At 43.5% G+C, this 16,091-nt stretch overlaps 1 protein-coding gene across 7 annotated transcripts in view; it reads left to right on the top strand.

The window, feature by feature from the left end:
- NRP1 (neuropilin 1) overlaps positions 1 to 16,091 on the top strand; it is a 138,791-nt gene that overhangs the window by 101,702 nt on the left and 20,998 nt on the right. For 4 of the 7 annotated variants that reach the window (XM_029236900.1, XM_029236897.1, XM_029236899.1 and 1 more), the window contains 3 exons: positions 6,319 to 6,650; positions 11,185 to 11,329; positions 15,241 to 15,345. In XM_029236900.1, coding sequence (XP_029092733.1) covers positions 6,319 to 6,650; positions 11,185 to 11,329; positions 15,241 to 15,345 — 582 coding nt within the window. The remainder of the gene's footprint in view (positions 1 to 6,318; positions 6,651 to 11,184; positions 11,330 to 15,240; positions 15,346 to 16,091) is intronic. The other 3 variants (XM_029236902.1, XM_029236901.1, XM_029236903.1) reach the window with 1 other exon arrangement.

Raw genomic sequence — 16,091 nt, 5'->3', positions numbered from 1 at the left:
TAGCTGCAGCGAGTGGGGGCTACTCTTCATTGTGGAGAGCAGAATTCTCATTGCGGTGGCTTCTCTTGTTACGGAGCACAGGCTCTAGGCACACGGGCTTCAGTAGTTGTGGCACGCAGGCTCAGTAGTTGTGGCTCGCAGGCTCTAGAGCGCAGGCTCAGTAGTTGTAGCACACGGGCTTAGCTGCTCCGTGGCATGTGGGATCTTCCTGGACCAGGTGTCCCCTGCGTTGGCAGGCAGATTCTTAACCACTGCGCCACCAGGGGAGTCCCACCTTGGCTTTATTCTTGATCAGCAGTTGCATGAAAGTTCTAGGTCATTTTCAGAGCATTACAAATGTAATAAATTCATAGAAACAAGGCCATCTGAGGGCAGGGTGGAAATTTCCGGTCCATTCCTCCCACCTAATTTCACGTCACTGTACCAGAAAAAAAGAAGTAAACTTCATAAAGACTCCAAATGCGTTAGTGTGAATTCTGAATTTCTGGCTCTCCTTTTAATTAAACAAAATCCTTGTTTAAGCCTGAACTGCTCTTTCTCATTTTCACAAGGATTTTCCTGAAAGGTAATTCTAGGCGTATGAGTCTTCACAGGTAAACAAGGCAAATAATTTACTGGATTTTTAAAACTAGTTAAATGACCTAGTTATCTAAACAGAGGTCTAAAATACCATGTTTTGATATTTTCCCACATATTCTATTTTACAGTTACTTTAAGTAGCTATTTTTTTTCAACTTGCATACTGCTGCTGTCTTAATCACGACCCCTAATATATTTTAGACACTTCCTAGTAAGATCTTTCTAGTAAGATCGCTACAACTGCCAAATAACTGATCAAAGCAGGTTTTGGGAGAGGCCAGTGTGTCATAACGATGGTCACACAGAAAGAAGGTGTGCAGACATATCCAGGCTTTGCTCTGGGCTGTCCATTTAGTGAATGAGTGACCATGGACAAGACCCTCAGTCCCTCTTATCTCCATCTCCTTGTCAGTCAGTAGATCTCCATCTCCTTGATTCAGCTGTAATGAAGATTTAAGTGAAAGGATTTTATAACGCTTGGCTTAGAGTAAATGCTCACTAAATGGTACCCAGTAAATTAAACAGTTTATGGTACTCAATAAATTGAACCTAGAATAGGCCCCAGCAAATAGAGCCCCTAATGAGACAATGATATCAGTGTTTTCTTCTTTTTTTTGTTTGTTTTTTGGGGCTTTTGTTTGTTTGTTTGCGGTACGCAGGCCTCTCACTGTTGTGGCCTCTCACGTTGTGGAGCACAGGCTCTGGACACGCAGGCTCAGAGGCCATGGCTCACGGACCTAGCCGCTCCGCGGCATGTGGGATCTTCCCAGACTAGGACACGAACCCGTGTCCCCTGCATCGGCAGGCAGACTCTCAACCACTGCGCCACCAGGGGAGCCCTCCGTGGGTGTTTTCTTCTTAATTACCAGAGTAGATAATTTTCATCTTTTAGAGGCCATGGTCCCCTCCGTGGAGACCAATGAAAGAAATACAAGACTGCAGGTTCACCGGGGGTCTGGAAGATGCATGAAAGCAGGAGCCATGTTTATCTTCTTTTCCATTGCGTCCTGTGTGCCTGGAACAAAATACGTGCCCAATACACTTATTTTTTTAATGAATGAATGAACTGCAGTTTTATCCATTTCTTACGATAAACAAGTGACTGGATTGCAAAATTTTACCCTTTCCGCTTGAGTGGGCAAGCCCCAACTCAATCTGGATTTTTTAAAAAGAAACTGTTGAATTAAAAGTTACCATGAGAACACATCACTTGAATCCAAAGTCTCCAGAGCCCACAAGTTTTAAACCAATTTTTCCATTCAGAAATTATTTTTTAGAAATACAGCTATCCTGGAATAACCAGAGGATACAATGGTGGGTCACCACATAGAGAGATAAGGAAAACAAAATTGGAGCAAACCGTTCTACTTTGTAGGTAATTGACAAAGGAGCATTTTCATTATTTTGACAAGGCAAGCTTCATCATTTTGGCAAAGCTGGAAACTGGTGAAAATGCCCTTGCTGTCTGAGAACACACCACAAACGCTGTTGACTTTTTCGTTAACCAGAAGTTAATTAACTGCGGCTTCTGCACAGGTCAGCGTGTTCCTGTGTTGATCAGAGTTTGCAGGGATGATCTCAGGCCCTACAACATCCAGAGGTACCTTCTGAGTCATCGAGGGAAGATTAAATTATGCTTATTCAGCTTCACCCATCAAATGCAGTTATTACCTCCTCATTCCTCGAAAACTGGTTAACTATTTGATTTACCAGTATATCTGTTTTCACGTTAAAGCTCAGTTCAGAGATTTTACTGGAAAATAACGTCAATGAAAATAACCACTGCCGGAGGAGAAAGGAGTTGCAGGGGTAGGGGGTTGAAAAGGGTGAAGGAAATTAAGAGGTACAAACCTCCAGGTGTAAAATGAATAAGCCACAGCGATGTAATGTACAGTATAAGGAATATGGCTAATAATATGGTAAAAACTTTGTACGGGGACAGATGGTTACTGGACTTATGGTGATCGTTTCATAATATATGCAGATGTCAAATCACTATGTAGTATACCTGAAATTAATGTAATGTTGTACATCAACTATGTTTCAATAAAAAAAGAAAAGAACCACCTAATTCCCCATCACAGAACTCATTTCTCCCTCCCATCTAGGATTGGTTTTAAGGTTTCTAAACAGGGTTGCCAAGTGAAATACAGAATGTCTAGTTCAATTTGATGCAGATAAATGCATAACTTTTTAGTATAAGTTAGGTCCCATGCAATATTGGGGACAAACTTATACTAAAAAATTATTTGCTGTTTATTTGAAATTCTGATTTAGTTTGACAGCCTGTTTCTTGTGTTGTTGTTTTTGTTAGATTATTTGTTCATTAAATCTAGCAACACTATTTCCAAAGGATCTGAGATGGAGCCAGGCTAATCAGGGCACATCTGAGCTAGCCTACCGTGGACGAACAGAGCTAGATCCTAGCAGCTTATGCAAACCTTGAATTGTTAGTGGAACCTTTCTCCTAATCGTGGCTAAAAGTGAGTCACTGGTTTTCAGTCAAAGGCAAATCAAGGTGCCTCTTCCTTGATCTTGGATGAGGCCGACTTGCAGAAGGAATGCCCTTCTGACTGCACGAGGGCTATGTTGGCAGGATGCGGGCTGGCATCACGAGGCTTGTGGATGCGAGGACTGTGCCCCAGCCAGCTCTGCACTAGAGAAGGGACATTCTTCCGGTAAAGGTTCTGCCCTCCTTACAATATTCAAGTTAATTGTGTTTTTCTCCAAATGGTGACATCTGGTACATATTACCAGCTAAACATTTTCTTTGCAAAAGCTGGTTTTGAACCGGACAGGTGTGACCACAGTGACCGAAAATGTGACTTCTATTTTTAACACTATAACTTCCAGAGACCCTCAGTAAAATCTTTTTTGTCAATCTTTTTATAATCCCCATTGAATTTATTCTTGGTTTCCAGATCCCAGCCTGGAGCAAACACTGCAGCTGAATTACAGGAAAGGGTGCTTGGGGAAAATGACAACTGCCTTTTATTGTGTTAATAAGCTGATTCATTCAACAAATATTTGCAGAGTAAATACCAAGAATAAAGGGCACAAGGAGTCATAGAAAAGTTTTTAATATGACTTGGTTCACTCCCTCAGAGAACTTAAAACCTGGGGAGGCAAGTAGCAACCCAAAGAACTGAATATGGCCAGTATATATGAGACATGCAGGTGGAGAGCTAGGAAGAGTCCCAGAAAAGGAAAACCATGTCTAGTTGGAGAGATCAGAAAAATTGAATATATAAGGTAAAATTTGAAAACAGGTCCAGATTTTAAGATAGTGGGAAGGACAAAATGATGGGGAATTCTTTAGTGGAGGGAACAGAATGAGAGAAAGCCCCCAACTACTACCACCACCGAGGTGAGGGAGCCTTCACTGAGGAGGGGCCTTGCAAGGCCATGGTATGGAAGACCTGGCACACTGGGTTGAAAGTATGTGCATAATTTGTAGGTGAGCAAGCACCGAATTTTTTTTTTTTTGCGGTATGCGGGCCTCGCACTGTCGTGGCCTCTCCCGTTGCAGAGCACAGGCTCCGGACACGCAGGCTCAATGGCCATGGCTCACGGGCCCAGCCGCTCCGCGGCATGTCGGATCTTCCCAGACTGGGGCACGAACCCGTGTCCCTTGCATCGGCAGGCGGACTCTCAACCACTGTGCCACCAGGGAAACCCTGCACCGAATTTTTGAGTAAAGAAATGGCATGATCTGAACTGCACAACTCAGGTGGAAAGTATCTGAGTAATTCATTCTTAAGGGTCAGCTGGTAACACGGACACAGCCTAATAGTATTAGAAACATGCCTCTCACGATGGTTACATTTTAGGCTGAATTTTGATTTATGCAGAATGGAGTTGTTTCAAAGAAAAACAGATTCTCCTTCCTGGCATGTCCTCAATGGAGATGTACAATTTTGAAAAGAATAATTGAAGTGTTGAACATTTTGTTATTAACCCACCAATCAATTAATCAGTGATGGGTACTCTCCTGCTCAGAAGCTCCTTGGGCTGCTATAGAAGATATAGAAAGATCTATGATGCCATTCATTGCCTTTGAGGAATTTCTAATCTGGTTCTGAACACAGGACTCCCAATCTTAAAACATGGAGAGAACGGCTTAATACTAAACTCTGTGCTGCTTCCTGTATGGTAGTCATATTTCTGAGAAGGGAGGGTTCAGGATAAAGGATAGAGTCATTTGAGAAGTTTTCAGGAAGAGCCTTAAGCTGAGTTTGAAAGTCTGGGCAGAACTCACCTCTGTCAACAGGAGGATGAGGGGGCAGCAGGAACATTTTGAACAAAGGCAATGATGAGAATTCTCTCTATGGTATGTGGGAAGAAAATGGATTACTGTCAGTAATAGGAAATAAAATTAGATACCTAGGAGGAAGCCAAAATGAGGGTGTTGAAAAACCAGATCGAGACTTTTTATAGTGTCCCATAAATAATGGAGAGCCATGGAAATTTTTCAAAGATCTCTCTTTTTTTTATTGTGGTCAAATGTACATAACATAGTTTACCATTCTAACCATTTTTAAGGATACAATTTAGTTGCTTCAGTAATCACGTTATTGTGTGACCATCACCACAATCCATCTTCAGAACTTTTCATTATCCCAAACTGAAACTCTATACCCATGAAACACTAACTCTCCACTCCCCTCCCCCCAGCTTCTGGAACCCACCATTCTACTTTATGTCCTTTTGAATTTGACTCTTCTAGGTACCTCATATCAGTGGAATCATGCAGTACTTGTCCTTTTGTGTCTGGCTTATTTTCCTTAGCAATGGAAGATTTTTGAACATAAGAGTGACATCACAAAAAATTATGAAAAGCGACGTGGGTGTTGTTGATTCAAAACTGGGGTTTGAGAGGGTAGTCAGGAGACCACTTGGCATGTAGCCATGGCGTCAAGACGATGCCAAAAGAAATGAAGATCGCAAGACTTTTTTTTTAAACAAAAATATGACAGGATTTGGTAGCAGAACAGGAATGGAAAATGGAAAACAGAAAGACAAGATGACTAGGCAGGAGCTAGCTGATTGGTGGTGATTCCACCCATTAAAGTGCAGAGTTGGATAAAGGGATTTGGTGTCGAGGGGAAAGGACTGTTTCTGTTTGGACTTGGGACATCTGAGTTGACAGGGAGATCGTGCAAAGTTCTCGTGCAGTTTAGAAATGGGGGTGGGGAGGACACCTGGGGGGAGGATGGGCCCCTCCTTCAATGCTCAATCCAAAGGTTTCCCCCACCCCCGGGAGGGGGCCCTCCTACCTCTTCAAGCTGAGCCGAGCACTTTCTTTCTCTTCACCACCTCATCATCTTCTTTTTGCTTTTGTCTTGGCAACTTTCCTGCTGTTGGAATTCTTGGTTTACACATCTCCAGCCCCGCATAAACTGAACCTCCATTGGGCAGGGCCTGTACTTGATCTAGAGATAACTTCCGGATACCAAAGGGACCGAACGTCGATACTTTGACCTTAAACTTAGAAGAACTCAAAAAGGGAAGAAATGAATGTTCTTATCAAAGATTTTCTTTACCGGACTGTGAGTGTAGGGCAGGGAGTGTAGAAGGAGGAACGGGGAAGCTCTGCTTTAATGTCAGATGATCCAGACATTTGCAGATCTACATGAATGCATACAGACCATGTTTTTATTCAATATGTTGGATTCTCTTTCTAAGCATGGAGACTTCTAGAAAATCATTTTACATCGCCTATTCCGTTCCCCTCTCTAGATTATCCTTGCTCTGGAATGTTGGGTATGGTGTCCGGACTTATTTCCGACTCCCAGATCACAGCATCCAACCAAGGGGACAGGAACTGGATGCCTGAAAATATCCGCCTGGTGACCAGCCGCTCGGGCTGGGCACTGCCGCCCGCCCCGCACCCGTACGTGAACGAGTGGCTTCAGGTGGACCTGGCGGAGGAGAAGATCGTGCGGGGCGTCATCATTCAGGGGGGCAAACACCGGGAGAACAAGGTGTTCATGAGGAAATTCAAGATCGGGTACAGCAACAACGGCTCGGACTGGAAGATGGTCATGGACGACAGCAAGCGCAAGGCCAAGGTGAGGCCCGGGCGGGGGCGGCGCCGGGAGGGGGCGGGGCGGCGCCGGGAGGCGGGGGGCGGTGCCGGGAGGGGGCCCTGCCTCACGGCCTCGACTTGAATCAAGGACCCCGGCTTCTTCCTGTGGAAGCGCTGCTTCTCATTTCCTGAAAGCCGTGGGATCTGCGGGGGCGAGTGATGGAGACAGTAAGATTCTAGGGGAGACGGGAATTCCACGGCTGAGAATCGCGTCGCCGGTCACCTTTCTCTCCCGTAGGGAGCAGCAGGTGGCTCAGGGGACCGGGAGGTCGTGAGGGTGGGTCCAGGGGGCCACTGCGGTAGGAATTCAGAATCTCTCTGCAGACTCTAATCTTTCCGTGAGCACCCGCCCCCAGGCCCCTTCTCTCACGCATCCCCTAAGTGTATTTTTAAATTAAAAAAAATTTTTTTTATTGAATGAAAGAGTCTTTAAATTCTGTAGTGCTTTACAATTTTCAAAAGTTTCATAATTGTGCTGAAATACACATAACAGAAAATTTGCCATCTTAACCTTTTTAAGTGTACAGTTCAGTAGGGTTAAGTACATTCACGCTGGTGTGCAAGCCCACCTCCAGAACTTCCTCATCTTGCAAAACAAACTCCGCCCCCATTAAACAATAATTTTCACCCCCTCTCCCCCAGCCCCTGACAACCACCATTCCACTTTCTGTTTCTATGCATTTGACTACTCCGGGAGCCTCACGTAAGTGGAATCAGACAATATTTAGCCTTATTTTACTTGGGATGATGTCCTCAAGGGTCATCCATGTCGTAACCTGGGTCCGAATTTCATTCCTTTTTAAAGCTGAATAATATTTTATCGTATGTACAGACCACATGGTGGGGATCTATCCATCCACTGACGGACACTTTCATTGCTTCTAACTCTTGGCCGTCATGAATAATGCTTATGTCTATTTCTTATACGTTGGAACCTTTCAAAAAGCAGTTGGCCCTTGAGGATCTAGTGAAAAAGAAGTATTCCAACCTTCACCAGAACACGTGGCATGATTTTTTTTTAACGGAACAGGTATTCTTGAGTGATTATGTTCTTCTACGGCTCTTGGTTAAATATATGTGCATTTCCTGAGCACAGACACCAACTAGGAAAGGACACCCCGAGTATGCTGCGTGGCCTAGAAACTGATCTCAGATTAAAATAAGGAAGAGCCCCCAGAAGCTCAGTTCTGCAGAACTATTTGTGGGTTCTGTATTCAACTGATGATACTTCTCACGCCTAGCACAATTGGCCTTTCGGTCCCAGTCTTTCCGTCCCTGCTTTGCCAAGGACCTACTCCTTTTATGAAAAGATTTTAGCTCATTAGAGGGAATGGGAGTGTGGGAATATGGCTTCATACAGTCACTGGGGCCAAAGGCTTTGCAGACAATAAACAAAGCCGGGCCACGCAGCCAGCTCCCACTCGGCCCAGATGTGGAGGCTCTGCAGAGACCGTCCCTACGGCTGTGCTCCGCACCAGTGGGCGGGCCACCAAGAGGGATGATGCTGTCGGAAATGTAAGAATTCCTCTCCCATCTCATCCCCAGTTAACTTGTGGTTTCTAAAACGTTTCCAGTGTTGTGGTTTTTTTTTTTTAATCTATGTGCAGCTACTTTCTTGCTTGTGTCCATTTCATTTTCCCCTTTTATGTCTACCATTCTTGTTTTGGTAGAAGAAAAAGTAAAATAAACATCAGAAACTGGAGTTCCCCTAAGAGGCGATCTTTTCTGAGGAGTTGTGAGCCCTGTGGCTTTAGCACCAAGTGTGAATATGCTGCAAATCAACAACTTCCCGGAGCCACTGTCGCATGGCAGTGTGAGCTGTTGTGACACTTTCTTCAACATTCGGTTTCTAAGAGGGAAAGGAGACAAATTGCCATAGGCTCTGGATGGGATGCATCTTATGCTTCCTGGCCTTTAGTATCTAATCCACTCGTCTGCAATCAAGTCTAAAGCTATCACTCCCTTTGTAGGACATCGCATATAGCATTCACAAGAAGCCGGCACACAGCTTTCAATTTTAACAAAAAACTCCAAGATTGGTTGAATGTGTTAGATATTTTCCTAAAACATTTCATCCATCATTATCATGTTCTTTTGTATTTAAACCATAAAAGTTTCTAAATTGTTTACATGGCATCTGATCTCCGATTCCTAACATGTCCTTCCCCTGGAATAAAATCTTCAAGATGAAAAAGGAAACTGGTTAAACCTTCCATTTAGGAGCAGTATTTATTTCTAAATTGCACAAAGATAGTTAAAACATACTATATTTAAACTTGCAAATGAAGATTACCTGCTTAAGATGCCAAGTACCTTTTTACGGTAAAGGGAGCACACTGTTTTGTGTTCTAAAACAGCACTTGGATGGATTTAAAATCCTCTACGCCCTCACCTTACTTCTTACCCTTAAATAGTGCATGATGGACAAGGTACCCCAGAGCCTTTGAATCAACTAGACTTTTCAGGGGCAAATAGATCTAAATACTCCAAGCCCTCTTCTTCTAAAGCATGATTAGTGAAAGGACACAAAGACATTTTGTAAACAATCCTATGTTAGCAAACTTAGCCCAATTCCATACGGCCCTTCCTTGCTAATATTCTGCCCAGTTCATCACCGACAACGTTTATGATGTATTTACATTGTGCTAATTCTTTGCTCAAGGTAAAAGTAGGAGAAAAGCCTGGGACTCCGTAGATATAAGTGCTTTTCTCCTGAGAGTGTTGGAGCTGTGTTAACGTACACAGAACTTGCATGTGTGGTAATACTATTTTTACTATAGTTAGTATCTTGCTGAGAACACTTGATTGGGCCTGACGTTATACGTCAGATTCTCCATCAATGGCAGCAGCTGCAGTTCTATCAAGAATGCAGAGGCCCCCGGTGGTGAATTTACTCTTGAAAATGATAAAGGGAACTTTAATTGAGAGAGGTGGCTCTGTATTAGCCCTGTACTTCTAGATTCCTGGAGGATTTTCTGAGTTGGAAAAGGTCAATTAATTTGCTTCTAGAACTCAGAAAAAAACCTCTAGTTATGTCACAACCTTCCCAATCTAGCTTCTCTTACTTGTGTCACCCATTTGGCCTACATATTTCCACCACCGAATGATGGCTGGTTTGTGATGTTTTGACCCAGGTATTGGGCAGGGTTCCCACTCCTGATGGATATGGCCACCCACTCAATATGATCTACCAGATTGGGAAGCCCAAATCACAATCCGTTTAAAGAAAAAGCAATGAAACTGAATGTGTGGCCATGGGAATAGATCTCAGTGTCCTAGACTTCAGTGTTGTCATCTATTAAAATGAGGAAATCAGACTAGATTGTTTCTAAGGGCAGTGTGGTGAAGGGTGCCAGATAAGACTGGTAGGTCTGAATCCCAAGGTCATGGGCAAATTACTTGACCTCTCTATGCCTTGCCTGTAAAAGGGGGGCAATAATAGAACCTACCTCTTGGAGTTGTCTTGAGAATTAATTGAGTGAATACATTTTAAGCACATGGAACAATGCCTTGCCGAGTAAACATCACATGGCGCTTGATACGTAAAAGGATACTCCCAGTGATAAGGCAGTTTGATTTTTCTAATCCCCTCCCCTCTTCCCATTCCGGACAGAGTTAGGAATGATGTTGGGAGAAGAGGATACAGAGAGGCTTATCCATTTCTTAAAAAAGAAAACAAACCTAGCCATTGCTCTATTTTCTCATGATTCCACTCAAGGATTTTGACCTTCCTGTCACTGTAAAAAGGAAAACAGAATAATCCAGTGGCAGCAGGGCAATAACGGCCGGGCTCCTGAACGTGTCACAGTGATGTCGAGTTAGGAATGCTCTTCACCAAGAGGTGCCAACTCACTGCAGTGCAGCCAGGCATCAGAACATCGCTTAGCGGTCAGGACCCTGTCACTTTCCTGAGATGAGAAAGTCTTTTATCTACAAATGCCTCCAGCTGGTGGTACTGCTTAAGTCAACAGCAGTTCCAATGGATTGGAATAACCCAAGTTCTTGGTTACAGAGCGCTTGAAGTACGTGAAATGTACTATCTCCTCCTCCGGGAATGGAATTCCCCGCTCTTCTAGAGGACGGAGTTTTAGCAAAACCAGGACCCATTCATTTAAGAGAATGTGACAGGAGTCGTTATTGGAAATGTGGTGTCTGTTACAAGCTCTGAAAAATGGCAGGCTCCCTTCCTGAGTTTTCTTCCTCCACTTTTTCAAGGAAGTGGTAAAAGTGTCACTTCTCCCAGGCACATCAGACTGTCATTTAAAAATGTGTCTCATTAAATCCTCAGCTTCTGGTCTAGCCTCAGTGTATCCTCCAGAGTTTCTAAGGAACGACATCTGTCACTTCTTAGAGAAGGTTTGATTGTTTTTTCCCTTCTCATTTAGGAAAGGAATGTCAGCCGTTTACGAAGTAGTAGGATGAGGCCCATTTCTCTGCCCTGCTAAGAGTCCTAAAGGAAGGACTTTTCTGCTGAAAGGGAGGTTTTGTTAATACCTGGTGTTCTTCATACTTCACAGTCTTTTGAAGGCAACAACAACTATGACACACCTGAGCTACGGACATTTCCACCCCTTTCCACACGATTCATCAGGATCTACCCTGAGAGAGCCACTCACGGCGGACTAGGGCTACGGATGGAGCTGCTGGGCTGTGAGGTGGAAGGTAAGCACGATTTCCAGAGCCCCCCCGGTTCCCCAGATGTTTTATTTCCTTCATCATGCACTTATGCCCCTGACGGTGCTGCTGCAAATTGCCCCATTTCTCCTGGGTGATCCTGTGTCTCTTGTGCCTGCTGGTCCGTAAGGCTCATCACCTGGCGCCCTGCGCGACTTATTCATCAAATACTCTACTGACCCTCATTTCTCCCTGTTTCAACAGGAAGACTTGTAGACAAGCAGCCTTCTCCTGTCCCTAAGTGCACACTGCATCATTCCCAGATCTTCCCCTAGTCCTTTGTCTACCCCCTTGGCATTAGTTTATCTTCTCATTTGACAATGTTTACTGAGTACAAGTTCTTTCCCAGACACAAAGGAGGCACCAGGAACACAAAGGTCTATAGGACGTGGACCTTACACTCAAGTAGTTCAGCATGGCTGGAGGTGGTAGACCAACACACCAGCACTTGCTGCCCCTGGGCTTTGCCCCTAGAAACCATGCCCATCCTTCAGGACTTGGCCCCGTGCCCTGTCTTCCATAACAGTGCCTTCACATCCTAATTTTTTGTAGGTTGTTTCCATAACGCTCCTCAGGTTCTGTGGGGTTGTCTTCTTTGACTTTTTTTTTTAAATGATGTATTGTGAAATTCACATAAAATCCTCCATTTTGTTTTTTTAATTATTTTATTTTATTTAGTTGTCGTTGTTGTATTTTGGCCGCACCTCGTGGCATGTAGGATGGTCCCTGACGAGGGATCAAACCCAGGCCCCCGCAGTGAAAGCTCTGAATCCTAACCACTAGGCCACCAGGGAATTCCCTAAAATCCACCACTTTAAAGTAAACAATTCAGTGGCATTTAGTACGTTGACAATTATTTATGCAACCAACACCTCCATCATAGTTCCAAAACGTTTCCATCGCTCCGAAGTGAAACCCCCTACCCATTAAGCAGTCCCCCTCCCTCTCCCTCCCTCAACCCCGGCGACCACAGATTCCATGACCTTCTTAGTGTTGTTCAGAGGTCCGTGTCTGGTCCAAGCTGGCATCTGCAGTGTTGACTACCATCACATACTAGCAGGAAGCAGCATTTGACAGGCTGAAACGTCAAGACATTATCTTGGATGAATTTTTGTTGGTTTTCTTGTTTTGTTTTGTTTTGGCTTGGTTTTGGGGTTTTTTTGGCCATGCTGCGAGGCTTTAGGGATCTTAGTTCCCCGACCAGGGATTGAATCCGCACCCCCTGCAGTGGAAGCACAGAGCCCTAACCATTAAACCACCAGGGAAGTCCCCTGCATGAATTTCTTAGGCTGCTGCAGAGAAACAAAACTTTACATGAGATAATATATATAATGTACGGTGAGGTCTGTTTCAAGATAGACTTAGGTTATCATAGGAAGGTCATATCAAGGACAAATTCACTTCTCACACTGACCTCAGAACTGCAGTCCCCTCTGCATTTTTTCACATAATGAATGAGATGAATGTTTGAAAAACTATGATGGTTGCCTAGTGTACTAGTTAATGCTTTTGTGCATTGGAATTCCCATCTGCCTTCAATTTGGGCATAAATGAGTAACCTTATACCAACTTTTTCATCCCCATAAAGGTCTTTCTCTAGGTTAGTGCAAAGAATGGCTCTTGTTGGTACCCAGATGTTAATCCATTGAGCATATGCTCAGAGTTGTTTGGAAGGATGCCTCTTAAATATCACCTTCTTGGGATTTCATAATTATTTGTGTTTTGAGCTCCCCAAATATAATTACATTCCTGAGCACATTAAATATCATAAAACATTTCTTACACACTAAAGAATCTTAAGCTATTAAATCACCATCCTAGTGAATAATTCATAGCTGCTTTCCTACGTGTTTATTGAAAAGCAGGCCATTATCTCCGATTCTTTATTAGGTAGTTGTTTCCATATCTGTAGTTATGTCCCAGGACCTCTGAATCATCTAGTCACTGTCAACACAGACCAAGAATGACCATGTGCCAGGACTTTGGCAAAGATGCCAAGAAAAAGAAGGGATGGGCAGACTGAACCACCTGCAGACACATTCGTTCAGTGTGCTGAGCAATGTTGTTGCCTGGAAAAGGGCGTCTGCTGCTCCGATGCAGGACTTTAGCCTCGATTCTGGGAAGCGACATTGATTTAGAAGGTGGAATGAATGGATGGTTGAAAAGACTGAGCCTGGTGGCAGTTTGCCAGTGTCAACTCTGTGGTGAGGTAGCAATGGTGGTGAAGGGATTTGCTGCAGTTGTTTGCAGGCACTCACCGAGGTGGGGAAGTTGCCCCGAGCCACACGAGGAGCCAGCATCCAGGGAAAGTATTGTCAAAGCTGTTTAACACAGTTGGTGAAAGGGAGTGTTTTTCTTCTCCCTTAAAACGATTAACAGGCACTTATTAAATACTGACTTTGTACCTTGTGCTACAGGAGATACCCAAAGACAGAGAAAGAGGGTGATGTGCAACCCAGCCATCTCGGAGTCTCCATCTTATTTGGGGCTAGCACTTATGTTTAAGAAACAGTTAGAGAACCACAGAAGATAAAAGATTTTCAAGTAGTAAAATTGGGACATCACTTTTTACTTTTTTCAATTTAATCCCCATACCACCCTGGTCCACTTCCAGTGCAAAACTCCTCCTTTTTAAATACCATAAGGAATGTGGAAAAAACCAGCAAGATGAATAGAGAGTTTGAAAGTGGCACGTTACCAAGAGCAAAGGCAGCTTAGCAAAGGCAAGCATCTGGATTGCCAAAGAGGATTCTATTGATTCAGTGTTAGCAATAAGCAGAACCAGAATACGTGTGTATGCATTTTACAGAGTCTAGTTTGTACTCCTAAACGGTGTGAACATTACCTGTACGTGGTGATTTCCTAATTATTATTTGTGTGTGTTTGGGGCAGTTGAGGAAGTTGAAACTAGCTATGTTTCTACATCTATCATAACTCTGCTCAGGCCTTTAGCACAATAACAAACAGGGTCAAATTTTTATTGAGAAAGCAGCAGTTACCAGCACATTCCAATTGGCCAGAAGCTATTAGAGAACAGGCCCCCACTCCCAGCATCTTGTCTGGTTTTCAGACATCAAGAGAACTGTCCATTATCTCAAGTCATGTAAAGTGAAATGTAATGCTGAAAACTGTAAGATATTAAACAGATTGCAAAAATGAGTAACAGGCTGGAAAAGAAAAATAGACGGAACTAAATTTAAAGAACTTCAAAAGCAGTCTTTGATTAATGTTGGCTACTTTTCAACTACAAACTCAAAGCTATGGGAATACCTGCCAGCAGTGGAATGTAGTCCTCTGGGAGTTAAGGTAAAATGACCCCAGGGAACTCCCAGACACCTGCCTGGGCTCACAATCTGAGAAGCTTACTTAGAGGGAAATGGAGTTGCTCTTTAAAAAAATAAAGAAGTAAAGAACAATATTGTACTAAAAATGAATGCTGAGACTCCCTTTTGGGGAAAATTTTACAAGATAAACTTAGTAAATACCAAGAATATGAAAGAATTCTTGACGAGTGAGTCCTCTAGCACCTTGAAAATGAAAGGAAAAACAGTTCAAGCCAAATCTCTATCATCAAAGTTTCCAACTTCAGGGTCATGAATAAATAACCAGTGAGAATATAAGAACTTTTCAGAAAAAGGATGTGTATGTATAACAATGTATAAAATGCGAAGGCAGCCAATTCTACGAAGGAGATACGGATCAAATACCAAAACAAAGCAGTCCCCAATGCATTCTGCAAAATCTGAGTATATTTCGCTCCTGAAAGAGAGGCAAACCACGCTACCGGTCTTCTAACCACAGATTAGAGTTTTCTGCAAAAGCATTAGCAGGATCAACAGCTGGGGGCTGGAGAATACATTTCAGAGGTGTGAGAAAATAATCTTTGGATCTTGTTTCAGCACCTACAGCTGGACCGACCACTCCCAATGGGAACCTGGTGGATGAATGTGATGACGACCAGGCCAACTGCCACAGCGGAACAGGTGATGACTTCCAGCTCACAGGTGCAGAAACCATCTTCATCCCATTGCTGTGCCATCTCAGTTCATGTTGTAGTCGAGACCCGCTAATTAACGTCTGTTTGTGTTTGCGGAAATCCTCACGGCGGCAGGCGGGAGGAAGCCTTGCCAAAACACGTGCATCTTCATTTCCTCATGTTGTCATGTAAACAAATTGTCCTTCACAGCCACAGCCATTCGAACGATAATTTTAGCCATTTTCAGAGCCAAAGGCTAGGATTGTCTTCATTGGATAAGAATTCCTCCGTGGCTAAATGTAACATAAACTGATTCTCATCTTTGACCTCCACCCCCTTCCGAGATAACATGTGCACCACCCGTACATAACCACACGCTGGAGAACGTTTATTTTCATTTTCTAACCGGGATCAAATTTTTTGAGTGGATCCTTTAACCAACTAATTAATGAAATCAAGCTTATATTTGAAATGCAGCTTTGAAGCTAGGATTTTGCAAATCATTTTACATTAGAATTTACAAGGGCAGAATTTGTTGTTATTTGACATCACCACTAGCAGATATATCAGGGATGGTGTGTGCCACGTGCCTCACCAACTTACTTAGAGGATTACTCCATGATATTCTAAAACTCTAAAAGCTAGAAAGTGACCTTCTCTTCTACTTGGACTGGCAGAGGAAACATTAAGCAAGTGGGGAAATGGGATGCCACCATTTGGAAACTGGCCAAAGCACTAGAATTATCACCCTATTGCTGCCAAAGGTACCGTGGG

The sequence above is a fragment of the Monodon monoceros genome, unplaced genomic scaffold (assembly GCF_005190385.1).
Source record: "Monodon monoceros isolate NGI ecotype Baffin Bay Population unplaced genomic scaffold, NGI_Narwhal_1 Super_Scaffold_21, whole genome shotgun sequence".
Taxonomy (NCBI): Eukaryota; Metazoa; Chordata; class Mammalia; order Artiodactyla; family Monodontidae; genus Monodon; species Monodon monoceros.
Note: the sequence above shows the minus strand (reverse complement) of the source record. Positions and strands in the feature narration are given on the sequence as shown.